Below are 16,933 nucleotides of genomic sequence, written 5' to 3' on the forward strand. Positions count from 1 at the left end.
ACCGGAGTTTCCAGACCTGTATGTAAGACCGTGATAAGGAGTTAGCAGTCTAGTATATATATAGAAGTCTGTGATACGTATACATATATTTATATACACGTTAAGTGATTCTTTGCAGCTTACGGCGGCAAGAAAAACAAAGATAGGAAAAGGTTAAAGGAGCAGAAAAATCACGCCAAGTGTTCGAATCAGCTTGAGCACGTATTATCACCGGGAACTGTATCGCGAAATGGAGAATAGTGGTGAGAGCGGAGACGACGGTGGTCCCTTAGGATCAACGGCGTTTCTGGGAGGAAGTACCGTCGCGGCGTCTTACATAGGCGTACAATCGGATATGGAAGGTAGGCTAACGTATCTTGTCATCGCAATATTTGGGAAATTCTGAAGCATGTGACCTTGACTTGTTTGTTGTCGAGTATTTGAATTCTCGACCCGTTATTTTTTTAACCTGTACGTTGCGTCTCTCCTTCGAAAATACACGTAGTTCCTCAGCCTACGCAAGATGTGTTTATATATTTTAATTTTATTTCATTATATTCTAATTTCAATCACGTATGTAGTTGTGTTTCGTATCTTTATCTCGTTTGCCAAAGTTTTGCAACAATTTCTATGATCATCTGTTGATAAACTGTTGTCAATAGACTAGCCATATTGAACTTTTATCAATTATATTTGAATTATTAATATTATTGCTATAGAAGTGGGAGGGTAAAAATGTACTAACCATATATAATTTATTAAAAGTTTGATATTCTTGTACTATTTATACATATATTGTTGCACCTCTGTAAATCATTGCGTCAAATTGGAAATTAAACTTTTTGAATTGTAAAATGATGTATAAATCTTAACGAATGCTTTTACACAGATGACCCTGAGAATACGGATGATTCCAACCACGGTACTGGAGATCCCTTGCAAAGTCCTGGGGTTTCCACTGGGGGTGGGCCACTTCGTGAACAGGATCGCTTCTTGCCGATAGCAAATGTCGCCAAAATTATGAAAAGAGCGATTCCAGAAGCTGGAAAAATAGCTAAAGATGCGCGTGAATGTGTTCAAGAGTGCGTATCAGAGTTCATCTCATTTATCACGTCGGAAGCGAGTGACAGGTGTCACATGGAAAAACGTAAAACTATAAATGGTGAAGACATTTTATTTGCCATGACTACTCTTGGTTTTGATAATTATGTCGAGCCTTTGAAAATGTATCTGCAAAAATATCGTGAGGCAACAAAAGGTGACAATCCTCCCAATACTGGAGCTACAACTGGCAATGGAAAGACAGAGCCGCAAGGCATGTATGAAGATCAATTATTTGCCATTACCGCGACAGCATCGAGCGTAACCAGCGCTGACACCTCTGTCATTTATAGTTACTCGTCCAATGAGCAGATGCAATTTCAACTTTCCTGATCATTGGGAATTAAAGTGATTTCGATATAATGTATTTGTTCTAAGACACACTGTGTGATTTGTGAAACAGATCGTAAAAACGAATGCGCACAGATTAATTTTGTGGGAAAAACGTTCTTTGCCTAGCGATATGTAGGCAACAAAGTATATTTTAAGTTTTAACGTTAAGTATGATTATCATAAGATTCGGTCGAGAAACCGAAGTTAGTAATCGCGAATTAAAATAACTTTATGTACCTTTGTAAAAAAGCAACTTGTAAGTATGAGCGTAAATAAACCAGGAGACTGAAGAAAGATATCCGGGCGACAGTGATGGTTTCTTTACTTACTCGACAATACGACAAGGATAGAAAAACGTAGCCGATTTCTTTATTTAGCTATTGTTTAAGATCTAAAGACGCATGTTTAGACTACTCGTATGTTTAGGCTGCGAGAATTTGCAGTTCAAGCCGCAACAGAAACTAGAGTCGAATAATTGGGCAAGAACCGGCAGTAAATCGGCGTATATAGTATATAGAATTCATTCGTAAAAAACGTTCGTGGCGCGCGTTACGTTGTCCTTTCACTCTGGTAATTGGGCAGGTGAGAGCAGGAGCTCGTGTCCCTTCGTCGCCGGTGACACGGAACGGCTGGTGGGCGCGATCGGTCGTTCCTGCTGCGTCGGCGGCAACAGCGAAGCGGTCGATAACGTTCCCGGTCTCATGTCCGCTTTCCTCGCCTTCTCCTTCTTGTGCGAGGCGACGTGACAGAACTGCCAGCGGCACTGGCCGCAGCGACACAGGCAGAGGCACAGCAGCACGCGAAACAGGCAGCACAGCAATCCGGCGCACAAGAGCGACGGGCCGACGAGTCTCAGCTGTGGGCTTAGGAAACCCTTGTCACCGGTGCCGACGAACGAGATAACTAAACCGAGCGCAGTGGTCCCTAAACCCACGTAGAGCACGGTGTTGACCGCCGCGCTGACCTCTCCCCTCTGTCGTATGGCGTTACTGCTGTCATCTTCCTCGTCGTCGCTGCTCCCATAACAATAACTGGCGTCTCTTATCTAAAGCACACGCGATTCCGCGATAGACTTAATTTTTTATCAGCAGATGTATTATGTATTTCGTTTGAAATGACATATTGATTATGATTTTTCAAAATCCTTGAAGAATATTTTATTTTTGATTTTTAATTATATAATATTTAACAAATACTAAAAAATATTAAAAAGTATGATGAAATTATAATTTTATTTTAAAGAGAAAAGAAGAAATACATATGTGATATTTTCTTTAAATAATCAAAGAAATTACAATTTATCAATCTCATTGATATTTTGTGTACAAAAAATACTAATATGCATAATTATAATATTAGAATAAAACACATACACACAAATATAAATATATTAATATATAATGTTTTTTTTTACTAAATAATAAAAATAATTCTCTCTTTGTTTTAGAACCTGAAGACCCTTTAGAATCTACTACTCTAATATACCTAATATAGAAAGATGCTATAAACTGCATAATCTAGAAACCATTGACGAAATTACCCTGTTTCTTTTCATCCATCGCCGATGTGCTTCGCATTGCTTTGTTTTATTGTAACCATCTCGATATTCGGGTGACGTAGGAGATAAGGGAAGAGGCGAAGGTCTGTTGCATCCCTGCCATGCTGCCTTACCGCCAGGTCCTTGACCGCCGCACTAAAATATGTAATTCTCAGGCATATCGTTACAAGTTACAAACCAATTTATTAAGACCAATGTGAATGGCATGATCCTGGTGCTTAGTGTGATTAATCAATGAAATCGAATTGCTACATATTTTTTTATAACAGTTTATTTTCAATTTATTATGTACTATAATTAATTTTAAATTGGACAATAAAAAAAATTTCATTTAAATTCTTTTTAAAAAAATTGTGTATTCGATATTCTAGATTCGACAATCGATATTTAAAATCATTTATCATTTATAGTTCCTTTGAAAATTGACAATATACCTTGAGGTATTATATGAATACAAAATGAACATGTAATAAATAATATGAATAAATATTAAATTATTTCAGTTAGAAATGATAGTCTAATAGAAATGATAGAATGTTTTCTAAGAGCGATTGATAATGCATATTCATTAGATCCTCGAAATCGCTCGATTGATTTCACCGTTTATCGGCAGAAAGAAATATTGATCGATGAAATATGTATGCATATATATGATCGATAGAATTCGTAGGATTCATAGCGACAGATTCTAATCTATAACTGGTTCCGTTGTAGATGCTGATCCACGGAAGGAATGCGTGACTATTAATTTACAACGTGACTATTAATTTACGCTCACGCGAAGGGATCACGATTGCTTTTCGACGCGGCCGTGACTCTTGATACTTACCCCATACACGTAAGATCGTGGGGGATATCGTGGTAGCGGCGGAATGAGTCTGGTGGCGAAGTTGGAAGGTAATTCTCTAAAATTCACCACCTTACCACCCCGTAATCGCTGTTTGTCTCGCTGTGTTCGTCTAATCAATAGAGCAGCCTGCATTCCGCTTATTCAGTTGTACCGAAATTTTGTCAACCCCCTTAATAATTGCCGATTTTCTTTCTTTCTCTCTTTTTCTCTCTCTTTTATCCTTGATAAAGGATAAGGAGAAGCTATCTTTTTGGAGTCCACCTCAGAGATTATCCATCATCGATCCCGGACGGTATCGAACGCAACGATATACATCTAACGTCGTGCTACTCGACGTCGGCATCGATCGTTGCTCATGCTCGCCCAAGACGATAATTACGAGGGGCATGTTTCACGCTATACTGAAATTACATTGCGGAGCCTTTAGTCGACCTAGGACCCTGAAGAGATATTTGGACTTGTAGAATCTGTCATGCCTTTCTTACACCATTCGACAGATTTACTCGCGTGTTGTACGCCACCAGACAGCCGATCGATGCTATTTGCTATATACGTTGCAAGAGGTGGCAAGAGAGATGTGTGGTGCAACCAGAAGAAATATACGCTTCGAGCGAGGTGTGAATCGCGCTAAAGCGATAGAATGAGTTTATAATGTTCGTTTATCTAATTCGTCAATGCGATCGTGCACTTGGCAGAGATAACGGCTGCCAGTTTTCTAATTGAATTTTCAATCAATGTACATATATAAAACTGAAGCGAAAGGAAGATTAAAATGGACTTTTCTATTGAAATTTTGGATGATAAAAAAAGACACTGTTTAAAAAAAGTAAATCTTTATTAAATAAATTTCAGCCAATTTCAGTAATTGATATAATAAATGCTAGAGACTTTGCAGGTTTAACAAAAACAATGAAATTTGATATGAAAAACGAGGTTCGGCGATTGTGCACAATAAAAACAATTAACACAAATAACGTAAGCATTTAAAGAAATTATAAAGATTTTTAAAATATATCATAATTTTTTATACTTGCTGAACTTAAGTCATGTTACAAATTCAACAGTTTTCTCTACCTAATGCGCGCACTGTGTGGCGTTTATTTCACTTTGCGTGATTCCTAGGCGCATATGTAAATACGCGTAAACTATATGTAAGATATGAAAGGTGATAAAGAATCGGGCGATAGAGAGTGACTAAGAGAAACAGCGTGAGCTGGCCGGAAGAGGCTGAGATTATGAGGAGAGAGTGCTCAACGATATACCCACCTGTAGCTCCGAAGTAGGAGGCGATACTCGGAGATCGAGGACCGAGGATGGCGGAAAGGGAAACTTGCTGGACTTGTTGTTGGCCGGATAGGTGGTGGCGGACGTTGAGGATTCGAGGGAAAGCGGGGGTGGCGAGATCGGGAACTGGATCGGCGAGACCGGCGGGACCTGCTGCTGCTGGCGGGACTTGTGGTGATCGGTGGCGTGACGACGTCGATCATCGATGCCCGGATGAAACGCGGCGGACGACGAAGATGTCGACGTCAGCGCTTGTTGCGTTCGCGGGACTTGCTGACGGGTGGCGGCGAGCTTGCTCGGGGGGTGGTGATGGTGATGGTGATGATGATGATGGTATGGATGGTGGTGCTGGTGCTGGTGCTGATGCTGATGCTGGTGGTGCTGATAATGCTGCTGCTGTTGGTGATGACGCGAGCCAGGGGGTACGCTCTTCAGTCTTGGAGGAACGACATGGACCGGCGCTTGCTTGTTAAGCTGCAGCCGCTTCTGCTTCCTCCGGTTGGCGATGCTGGCACCTCCTGCCGCGGCATACATCGCTCCGCGAGTTGCCCAGTCGCTTCTTCTCTTCCCGTCTCAAAACAGCCCCGTTCCTGTTACGAGTTACATTCGCATGGTCGCATGATGCGCCGATGATGGGTCCGTGTCATGTCAGGCATGCCCACACGCTCCTTATTCCCGGGAGAATTTCTCTTTGCCACCTTCTTTTTCCTTTTTTCTCCCTCTCTCTTTCTCTGTCTCTTTTTCTCTCACTCTTTCCTTTGCCTCTCTGGAAAGGCAAGAAACGTGACGGAGCTCCGCCCGTTCTGGCGCCCGTCGTTACGGTCTACGTCTCTAAATCGCTATGCGACAAGCACATTAAAAGCGATTCATTTTACGTTGAATAGAATCGCCGCTAATCAGCGAACGCGTAACGCATTATTTTCTCGGCTACTCGCCACAGACAGTAAGTTGTTTGTCTTCAATATACATAGCTCATTCTGATATACGATAGTTTTCAAAGAATCCGAATCACACAAACTACATGTCAATTTTTTACAATATATCAATTTCCATTCTTTTTTTTCAAATATATTTTATTGCGCATTTTGCATTTAAAACGCAATAAGTGTATATTTAAATATTGGAAAAATGGGGAAAGGCAAATTGGAAAAAAGAAAATATCTGATTGAAAAGCAATATTTACTTGAATTGAAATATTAACGAGTTATAAATTCAAACATTCTATATTATACAATAGATATATTGCAATGATTTCCAATCACTGTTTATCATGCAAATTTTGAATACTCTCTGAGAATAGATTTTAATGCCATTTAATTCAATCTCAAAGTGTGATTAAAAATTTTTAATCTATATAATTTTTGTTATATAAACACTTCGCTTATGCGTTCGCTGGATATTAAAAAAGTAAGTATACATATGAATACTATGATGCATGTAGCAAGCAATTGCATGTTGCCAGAGAAAACATATTTAAAAATGGAGGTCCTAGCAAGATATATATTAATAAAGTATGTTTTAATAATAAACGAAAAATAGCAACAAGTTCAGAATAATGATTTTTCCTTAACATAATTTCTTTATATAGAATATATAGAATAGTCACGAATATGTATTGCTCTGGCTTTTTATTTGTTTTGAATTCCTTAAAGCAAAGCAAGGAAAGTTGCATTTAATTTACATCTAATTTGCTATATTTATAGTTCTAACATAAAAAAATTCTCTACGCGTATAATTGATATATGTCTGTGTGTATAGAAAAGAATTTTTCATAAAATTATGAATTTCTTTTAATGTTGTATAAAATAATCCTTTCATTTAATTAAATTTAAGAAAATAATTATAAATATTTCATAAAATTGATTTGAAATATTTTAAAATTTGATTTGAATGGTAACGATTTAATAAGATTCACTGCAGTATCACCTTATCGAGAGAAAGCGATCTTGAGATAACTTAATGCATCAATAATATCATATATGTCTATTGATAAAATCTCATAACGCGAAGCAACTGCAGTTTTTTTTAAACAAAGATTATAATAATTGAATTATTATACATATGCAATATTATTAATGTTCATAATATCTAGAAAAGAACGGAAAGCAATTTCTATTTGCTCATATTTATACATTTATGTTAAAAGTGCTCGACTACACACTGCAAGCTTCCATTGCATTGAAAAAAGGCATTGAGAACAGAATCACAGGAAAATGAAGTTTATATATATAGTCCGTGCAAAATATGATTTTTCTTCATAATTATTTGAATCCAGAAATTATTTACATTATTTACATTGAAAGTCAGCTGTCAGACGAGAATTGAAAGAGAATTTGAAAATATTCTGAAAAAGAGACTACGATATACGGCGATTAAAAATGTATGACAGATGAGTCGGATGATAAGCATTAATCGTGTCTAAGCGAATAAGCATAGACATGCATAGACGTGCGTGCATCAAGATATATAGACAGGAGCGCATTTAACGCGATAGTCTGCGATGCGGACATTCGTGGGACCAAGAAAGTCCGGTACAACACGCAAGAGATATCATAAGACGAGTGACCTACTCTGATATATCATCTACTCGTGATAAAAAACAAAGTTACAAAGGCTGACTGGTGGCCCCAGAGAGATGTAATTTTTTTTTCTTTTTCGCATCATTCTCTTACGACAGAGATGAAAATTTCTTTTCTTTTTTTTTACAGGGTGGAGGAGTCTAAGGGCAACGAAAACCAAACAACGACGAGACAATGAAAAGGCTTGAACGTATATCCTTTCTCTCTTTTTTAATTCGCTAGCGACCGCTGCAGCAGCGGACGGCGGCTTCAACGGCGGTAGCAACAGCAATATATAGCAAACAAAAAAAAGAAACAGGCATCAAGCCAGCCAACAACATCAAAAAACGACTGCGCGTACCGACAACTCGAGAAAAAGAGAGAGGTACCGCCACTGTGTTCAACCCCCTTTTTTTCTCTCTTCCTCCTTCCTCCTCTCTCTCTCTCTTTCTCTCTCCCTTGTTTCCTCGATTCGTTCACAATAAACAGTGGTATGTCGACATTTCGTTGGGTTGCTCGATTCCCTCTTTCTCGCGTTGCTCTCTGTTTTGTCCGTGTCGCTCTCACGAGGGACGAACAACGTTGGGCTTCATTGAATGGCGTGTCTCACTCGATCGCCAAGGAGGCGCATGAAGTCTCCATTGCCCTCCTCGCGTATATAGACGCACCTGTCACACCCGAACGAACGTGCGACCATCGACTGACGGCTGCTGAGCTAGCCGTAGACAGCCGCTCCGCACGCGCGTCTCTGTTCACCCCGTCTCCTTTTCACCCTTTCTCTCCGTCTCTTTCTCCTTCCTACCGTCGGTGGAGGCGCGCGCACCTCTATGCGCAGGGCAGAGTCTAGGGCCGGTATTCATAGTCCGGTCTTATATTTAAGATCGTCTTTAGTTCATCTTCAGATAATCCATAGCCAATGAAATGATACATACAATATCTAAAGATGAACTTAAGACGATCTTAAATATAAGAACGGACTATGAATACCGGCCTAGGGGTGCGTTCCGATTTACGCATGTAACGCATAGACTGCATTACTTTTGCGCAGCGCTTCGAAATCGTTCCGTTTTATCAATGCGCATGAAGCGCTTTAATTATTCGGAACGGTGTCTGCGTATTCTATGCGCTAATACGATTTGAAAATGGTAAAATAGTAAAAAAAATAAATAAAAATAGAATAAAATAATAAATACAAATAAAATAAAAAAATAAATAATAAATATAAATAAATAATAATAAATATAAACATAAATAAATATTAATAATAATAAATATAAATATAAATAAATAATAAATATAAATAAAATAAAATAATAAATCAAGGTAAAATAATATATTAATATTAGCTTGGCTTGTTTTCTCCATATCATTTTTATTTAAAAACAAAGTTATTATTTTATTAGTTTCTTCAATTAAAACTGGAAATTCATATAATTGTTGTTTTTCGATCGTCACAAAGAATATTCGTATTAAGTTAGCCGGAAATTTTTCAGCCAACCAAAAATCTCCTTATGGAATCGTTTGTATTTCGTATGAAGATGTTTGAAGTGTGATTAAAAAACGTTTGTGAGTAATTAGAATAATTATAAAAAATTAATCATTTTTACAGTATGTAGTTAGCCAACATAACTAAATATTAAAAATTCTCCTTATGAATCGTTTGTATTTCGTATGAAGAGTTTTGAAGTATAATTAAAAAGGTTTGTGAGTCATTCGTTTAATTTTAATTAAATTTTTTTATATTGTGAAGTTAGCCGGAAGCTATATAAAATGGACGCCGTCCTGTGATTGGTCGATTTGCTTATGGTAAATACTAAAATTTTCTCATGTGTATTGACTTTAAGTGTAAGCAAAACGAGCAAATTTATCTCTTTTGTAACTTTTAATCCATGACTAATTTATTATTAATTCCGCATAATCGCATAATATATCATGGATCGTGGATAAGCGTAGATAAATGAAATATGTTTTTCTACCAATAAATAAGTAAATCTTTTATAATTGTTTTATAATGTAGTCATCATTCAGAAAATTATCACAATTTGTGATTATGTATTTAATTGTTATTTTATATTCGCTTTCAAATAATAAACTATATAATAATAAAATTTATATAAAAAGATGGTAATATATGTAATCCAATTAATTATAATTGACAAAATAATTTCTTGTGAAAAAATAAAAGTAAATAATATAGAAGAATTTTTTTTATAGCTTGTATAAAAAATCAGTTTTATGCTAAGTATATTATAATTTTCTGGACTGTAGTAATATTTAATATATAATTTTTGCTATATAAATATATATTTCTGATATAAAATCTATTTCTACAGATAGTAAGATCGGCTGAGTTATGTCACAGAATATCGGAAGGCTTACATCAAAATGCGAGAGAGAGGAGATGGCATATATCAATATGAATCCATTGCTGATGTTGTAAGAGCAAAAATAGATATCTCTGTAGATTTTATTATTTTTGCAACCGAAAACTTGAAAGTTGCCCATGCCTCATCGGAAGAGTCTTCTTTTGTATTTTCAAATATACAGGGCGATCCTGAAAAACGATCCGTCTATAAAATGACGTATTCCTGACACCATTCTAAGACTGGAGAAAAAATATATAATTTGCAATTAACAATTCCATATTTTTTCTTAAAAACAACTATGTGTTTTCTTTACACCAATTGATTCCTCTCATTATTTTGTACATAAAAGTATTAAGATAAGATAATCGAAAAATGAATATTTTACAAGATATTTTACGGTTTATGTAAAATTAAGAAATTATTTCAAGCCTCATAATTCAAAAAGTACTTAACGAAAAGGTACTTAATTACAGTGTTTTAGAAAGCTCTCGAGATAAGCTACAAGAATACGCAATGACAAATAGTAGGTTCCATTTAAGAAATTGAAGGTGACCTTCTTGTGACTTTCAAATGACTCTTCAAGGTCAAACCAATAATACCATCTTATGGTCCCCTCGAAACCATAAAACTTTTGTCTGAAACATTTTTCTCTAAAATGCTTTGTTTCCGAAATAATTGCGTGCGTTAATTAAAATGGCTCTCCCTGTATATGTATATATAAAATGCACATTTATAACAACTTGTGTGATAATTTCATTTTTTTACACAATTTTTCCACATAATACAAATATTTAAAAGATGTCATGAAGGAATTTTAAAAAAAAAAGGGCATTTTTCAAAGATATCTTTGAAATTTACATAGTATTTCTATTATTATTTCTCTTTCATCATATTTTCTTCCAAGATTCTGTTAATTTTTATTCGGATCTATCGTGAAAACTTGCTTATTATATTATACTGGCAAATGCATATATGCGATTATATCTATCGATATGCATATTTATCAGACTATTATACAATGTCTATATATTCTTAATAATTCCAGGTACTTAGGGCGAATTTAGGATCGACGGAAACCGCCGCTTGAGAAACGAGGTGGGGAAAAGAGTTCGGCTTGTTTAGACAGAGTCCTTTTAGGGGTGTAGTTACGGGTGAGTGTTTTGTTAAACAGCGCGCGTGTGCGGAAACGCCAAAGTCGAATTCTAGGACAACCTGCTTTCGCGCCTATTCGCTACCCCTGTAACCGGGTTACCTCGCCTTCTCGATCTCATCCGGGTCGATATCCGCGCTAGCCCGTTGCCTTTGACCTTTCACTTTTATTACCTTAGCCTGATTTCACGACGCAGGTAACGACCTGTCTCATCACGATTCTTGAATGCATTGGACGAAGTCCAAACATTTTTTGCTTGGTTTTATATTATACGTAAATGCCACATGAATAAATAAGTTGTTATAAATGTCACATAAATATATAATAATAATAATATTAAATATATATATATATTTATTTTATAAAAAATATGTATTTATTCTATAAAAATTATTCTTTATTTTTTCCTGTTATAGAATTAAATTTCGTAATTTTGTAATATTAATTTGATTGAATTATTATTACATAACATTAAAATAGTTGAATTGTTATATATCATGTAATAAAACATATATAAAAGAAATGTACATTTCTCTATGTTTATACTCACACAAACATATTTTATGTTATGTAATGAATGTCAAAAATAATTCTGTGAATGAAATAAGCTGTCATATAGATAATTCTGTCTTGAGACATGTGAGAAATGCACGATCAGGGCCTGAGCAGAATGGCTGCCTTATAATTTTAAGACTATGTTTTATGCCTTACGTTTGTAAGAAATAAACGTTCGCGTATACATAAGACTCGAGACATAACACACAGTATTGTGCGTTACCTAAGACAAAGACCTAAGGCATAAAACATAGTCTTAAAATCTTAAGGCAGCCATTCTGCTCAGGCCCTCACTTATACAAAACATTTATATATATTGCCACTAATGCATCTAACCTCACCTGACTCAAGTGTATATGAAAACATAAATAATTTAGAGGGCGTTACATGTACTTAAGGTGAATTTACATTGCAAGCGATGATTATTCTCCATAGATGCAATGTCTAATAAAAGAATTTGTTTCCTAGAAGCTGTAATAGTAATAATATATTTTTCGCTATAAAACATAGCTTGCTATTGGATAGCGATAATTTTTATTTATTAAAAAAATACCGATATTATAATAACTTGCATGACATGTGACATCGGTCTGAAATGATATAAACTGCCAGACTGGCTCAGGAAACTTGGCAATTGATGTAAACATTTTTCTGTTTCCTTGTTAGGTAAAAAAACGAAGATTTTTAACGTGGTTCTTTCTTATGATAATATTAAAACGATATCTTATGATAATATCAAATTTATTATTTAAGAGTTGAATGAATTATGTAAATATCTCCATTGATAAATAAAATTATTAGATAAAATTACTATTTAAAATACTATTTAAAATACTATTTAAAATTAATATTTATATTATGTAATGTTACACTATGGAATGGTAACTGGAACAAGGTTTAATTTATTATTGGATGTGTATGATGTTTGATGCCTATATAAAAATATAAAAACAATCGATGATTTAGATCAAAATTTATATAAAAAAATTACGCCTTTTAAAGTATTACTTTAAGGTTTGAAAGCATTTTCTGCTCTGCGCATAAAATTATCCTTCGTATTTATATCTAACTTAATATAATCCTCTGATAGTACTACATCTGTTATGTGACGCAAAGCGAATTGGAAACAAAACTCCTCAAGTTCCTAAAAGTTACATTATATATTCGACATGATATACATATAATAAAATAAATACATTTTAATTAATGAATTCCAATATTAATAGCGTTTAATTCCGAACTTACCTTAGCATTGTATTCGATCGCTTTATTGTAGAAGAAAGCTACATTTGATACAGTGATGGCTTTTTTTATTATTTGACTGCAATCTTTTATAAGATTGGTTTCACAATACATGTCGGCCAATTCCAGAAGTTCTGTGAAAAAATGTCATTGCAGTTTTTGAATTGTAAGTTAGTGATAGTTTACGTTAACAACTTCAATTACCTAACGCGTTCTCCGAAGGTAAATCGATTGTGCCGGTATATAAGTATTTTAAGAAGGCTTTATAAACGATGTAAGAAAATTTATCTGATACAGTGAACACTGGTGATGAATCAGATATACTGTCAAAAAATAATGTGTTGACATTATGTAATAACTAAACTTGTGAGAAATTCTCAATAAAAATATCAGTTTTTTTTTCTAAATTTACCTTTGAATATTTTCAGCCCAATCATGTTGAAACATATTTTTGAAATAATCGCAACGAATCTTAAGGATAGCCTTGTGAACGTAAATAGGTCGCTTCGACTTGTATGGTAAAATCGTTCGTCAACTGAAATACAAAAATAATTATTAAATAATTTAATCAGATTAAATATAATATAAAAATTATCATAAAAAATACGTCATTTTTCACTTTTAATGTTATAATTCAATATATAATTGGAGTGAACCCAGAAGTCTCAATCAAAACAATCATTAATAATTGCAATTTATTTTTTCTTTGTAGAAAAAAGTTTTTAAATTCTTTTTACAAAAATCTCTCTATAAATCTCTTATATGTCAATCTCTATATTCTTTTATACTAACCAAACTAATTTGAGAAAATATATATTATATATATTCAGTTTTGTGCTGTATAATGCAAAAAAGTACATACAGAACAATAAAAGAAAACATACCGGATCATCAAATGCTGCTCCTACAGATTCCAATATATTCAATACTTCTTCAACATACTTGTTATTAATTGTAAACACAGTCAATGGCTGGTGCTTGATTTTAAAGCCACTATACGCAAACAATTCGTGAATTGTCGAAAACTTCGTGGGAAACGGGATGAAAAAACACTCGTCATAAAAGCCACCCCATATATAGATAATCCTATCATAGCCGACGGCAATGCTCAAATCATCAGAAGCAGCGATATCCAAAACCTTTCCCATTTTGGGCACGTTCACCTGTCGATCGTATCTTTCCTTATTATTTTATTTCTCGTCCCATTCATCATGACAATTATTAAAAAGTTTTTCATCAATAATCCATGAGTTACCATAATCGGACTGAAACATTTGCAGTTATTAACGCCGACTTGTCCATTATAGTTACTGCCTCAGGCATAGATTTCTCCTTTATTGGTGAGTGCCAACGTATGAAAATATCCGCAGGTCACCTAAACTGAAACATCGATTTCCATCTCAACCATAAGGATTTTCGATAATGCAATACTCTTAGAGATCAAATCTCAAACATAAAAAAAATTACCTATTTTATCCGAGATTGTGATAATTTCGCGGGGGTACATGTAATATTCTTGCGATCGATCGATTGAAATTTGGTTGTTAACGTTATCGCCCCAACCATATATTTTGTTTTCGTCAGTTATCACTATATTGTGGCTCATACCACACGCGATATGGACAACATTCTTATTCTCCAATTCGTGTTTCACCTGCCTTGGCATACTATCAAAAGTAGCTATATCTCCGTCATCAATCCGCCAACCAGTGTCTCCCCAAGCATACACCTAAATTACAAACAATTGTTTAGTTTGTAAGAATGACTATTATCGTTGTGATAGTTTAATCTTTTATTTACCTTTCCATCACTAGTCAGAGCGATACAATGAAAATATCCGCCTGCGATGTCCACGACACGTTTCTTGTTTAAATCGGCGACTTGAGTTAACGTGGATTCTTCAGATATAATCATTTTAGTCCAATTACATTTTTCTGCGTATTCGCAGCAATAAACCTTTCAAAAATAGCAAAGCAGTAATACATTTTTCGATTTGATTTTTAGAATGTTCAAGTATGAAAGCACTAGTAGAAAAAACTTGACAAAAGATTAATGATGAAGTTTGATACTATTCAATCCTAAGTGCTTTTCAATTTGATAAACTTATATAAATTCACTGTCCATGTTGGTAGATATGAAAGAATTGGACGTTTTTCCACATTTTAAAAATATTTACTGTGAAACTAAGTATGTGTGTGTGTATATTGCTTTAATTTTTACAAGAACCATATTGCATGTATAAAGAATTAAAAATGGTGCAATCTCCGCTTTTCCTTGTTCATCAGGGATATTTAAAAAATTTTTTTCATATTTTTTTCTCTAATTAAGAAAACAAAAATTACCATTGCAATCTTTCACATCCTATAGTCTTAATTTTAAAAATATTTGCATGTTCAAATAAACATTATGTTCAATTATCTGTATGTACTTCTAATTAAAATAATTTATTTATTTAATATATATTCTTAATTATTTCATCTATTCATATTTCATTATGATTTTTTACACATGTATATAAAAATTTTTATTTCCACTTGTCAGAGAAAGGAGAAAAGTTCACGATTTAGGGAGGATATAAAACCTCCTCATATTAATTTTATCTTTCAAGCAAGTTAAAATTTATTTCCATAAACTCAGATATCCCATCAAGGCACATTCAAGAAATATAATAATATCTTTGATATACCTCTCCTTCTTCTGTAAGTGCCAGGGTACAATAATCGCTGCGAGCAAAGGTTTTTATGTTTTTTCCACACAATGCTTTTATTTTTTTGGGGTAGATAGCAGTTTGTATGTAACCAAGATCTGAATAACCTAAGCTGTAGACATTTTTGTCCTTCATCAGAATTATAGCTTCATTATTGATTAGCCTCGTTATAGCCCCGTTATTGGTAACTATTTCAGAATGCTACAGTGTAACAATATCACGTAACAATGAAAAAAAAACAATATGGAAAGAAGAAAAAATGATAAATCTTATACCTATACTATATATTAGAACCATGTGAATTTGTGAGATAAATTCCGGCTTTAACAAATGGAAAAGCAACCACTTTTTAAGATCCATTGGAATTATTTTCTTTGCTAGAACGCATTGCAAGATTCTCTTCTCATATTCCTGCATCTCGCTACAAATAATTGGTCACTTTCAGTTTAGTTACCTACTTATTCACTTTGATTTGTATTAGTTGCATTTCATGTCATCGCAAACTTCTTGTTTTCATCTATTTTCTTACTATATGCGATTATTTTGACATCGCTATCAACCAGTAGCAATTTATATAAAAAGGAAACAAAAACAACAGACTGTTAAACTTACTCCTCTTTATTAGTTGTTGAATTTCCCTTCTCTACATCTTCCAGGGTACAGAACTTTTTCGACGACATCGACATGATAGTAACGCGACTTTGTGTCCGTATAATTTTTGACCAGCAGTTGAGAAATCTTTATGCTTTTTCTTATTTTCTCTCAAAGTAAATCGAAACGCTCTTATTACTATCCTCTTAGAAAGATCAAATTAAAATGCACTCATACGATAATGTAAGATAACGGTGGGATTATGAAATAGTTACCATGCCGTCAGGAAATTGACGAACCGCGAGCGGAATGCCTGGTGATCGAGATATCAGGTTTACAAATAAATGACCCAGAAGATACCGAGACGAGAACTGTATGTTGTCCAAGTACACAGCAACACCGGAACAAATGCCGGACATGCGAGACCAAACCATCGGTGGCCTCAAGTCGAACTCGCAGCAAATAATTAGAATACCGCTCGAGGAAAATGACTACGACCATAAAGTACAGGACTTACTGCGAAATAAGCCACCACGTGTATATAACCGTGAACGGATACTTGCGAGGTACTTACATTAACAACACGACAGAAGAATGGCGACTGCTCGCTCGCCGGCGGTCGGTGTCCGGTGATCGTGGTCGCTCACCTCGGGTTGCGC

At 34.7% G+C, this 16,933-nt stretch overlaps 3 protein-coding genes and 1 long non-coding RNA gene across 13 annotated transcripts; 2 read left to right on the forward strand and 2 right to left on the reverse strand.

Moving 5' to 3' along the window:
- Positions 1 to 56: 56 nt before the first annotated feature.
- Positions 57 to 4,783, forward strand: Nf-yb (nuclear factor Y-box B). 4 transcript variants are annotated; one of them, XR_014438206.1, is made up of 6 exons: positions 57 to 341; positions 869 to 1,294; positions 2,861 to 3,115; positions 3,475 to 3,609; positions 3,686 to 3,868; positions 4,052 to 4,783. XR_014438206.1 is itself a non-coding variant. In XM_083095696.1 (3 exons), the coding sequence occupies exons 1-3, from the start codon at positions 230 to 232 to the stop codon at positions 2,905 to 2,907; spliced, it is 585 nt and encodes a 194-aa protein (XP_082951822.1). In that variant the 5' UTR covers positions 57 to 229; the 3' UTR covers positions 2,908 to 3,354. The 4 variants fall into 4 exon arrangements, 2 of the variants coding, with proteins under 2 accessions (XP_082951822.1, XP_082951821.1); XR_014438205.1 differs by lacking the exon at positions 3,475 to 3,609 and having other exon boundaries at positions 4,052 to 4,779; XM_083095696.1 differs by lacking the exons at positions 3,475 to 3,609; positions 3,686 to 3,868; positions 4,052 to 4,783 and having other exon boundaries at positions 2,861 to 3,354.
- Positions 1,761 to 8,505, reverse strand: LOC145969622 (uncharacterized). Of its 2 annotated transcripts, none has more exons than XM_083095692.1 (4): positions 8,025 to 8,505; positions 5,088 to 5,871; positions 2,954 to 3,106; positions 1,761 to 2,458 (listed from the first exon to the last, which is right to left on the reverse strand). In XM_083095692.1, the coding sequence occupies exons 2-4, from the start codon at positions 5,637 to 5,639 to the stop codon at positions 1,976 to 1,978; spliced, it is 1,188 nt and encodes a 395-aa protein (XP_082951818.1). In that variant the 5' UTR covers positions 5,640 to 5,871; positions 8,025 to 8,505; the 3' UTR covers positions 1,761 to 1,975. The 2 variants fall into 2 exon arrangements, with proteins under 2 accessions (XP_082951818.1, XP_082951817.1); XM_083095691.1 differs by having other exon boundaries at positions 5,088 to 5,944.
- A 1,054-nt stretch (positions 8,506 to 9,559) lies between these two features.
- Positions 9,560 to 10,325, forward strand: LOC145969641 (uncharacterized). The gene is made up of 2 exons (XR_014438210.1): positions 9,560 to 9,649; positions 9,997 to 10,325. It is a non-coding gene; the product is annotated as an uncharacterized LOC145969641 (long non-coding RNA).
- Positions 10,326 to 12,458: 2,133 nt separating this feature from the next.
- On the reverse strand, positions 12,459 to 16,842 carry LOC145969636 (RCC1 and BTB domain-containing protein 1-like). Of its 6 annotated transcripts, none has more exons than XM_083095742.1 (8): positions 16,550 to 16,842; positions 16,296 to 16,442; positions 15,959 to 16,104; positions 15,663 to 15,871; positions 14,777 to 14,932; positions 14,444 to 14,705; positions 14,232 to 14,351; positions 13,867 to 14,139 (listed from the first exon to the last, which is right to left on the reverse strand). In XM_083095742.1, exons 2-7 carry the CDS (start codon positions 16,367 to 16,369, stop codon positions 14,311 to 14,313), a joined length of 888 nt encoding a protein of 295 aa, XP_082951868.1. In that variant the 5' UTR covers positions 16,370 to 16,442; positions 16,550 to 16,842; the 3' UTR covers positions 13,867 to 14,139; positions 14,232 to 14,310. The 6 variants fall into 6 exon arrangements, with proteins under 6 accessions (XP_082951870.1, XP_082951868.1, XP_082951866.1 ...); XM_083095740.1 differs by having other exon boundaries at positions 16,296 to 16,472; XM_083095739.1 differs by having other exon boundaries at positions 16,296 to 16,479.
- Between the last annotated feature and the right edge of the window lie 91 nt (positions 16,843 to 16,933).

The sequence above is a fragment of the Camponotus vicinus genome, unplaced genomic scaffold (assembly GCF_025532165.1).
Source record: "Camponotus vicinus isolate PSW18456_S1 unplaced genomic scaffold, iyCamVici1.0 SCAF_4, whole genome shotgun sequence".
NCBI classification, from domain to species: Eukaryota; Metazoa; Arthropoda; class Insecta; order Hymenoptera; family Formicidae; genus Camponotus; species Camponotus vicinus.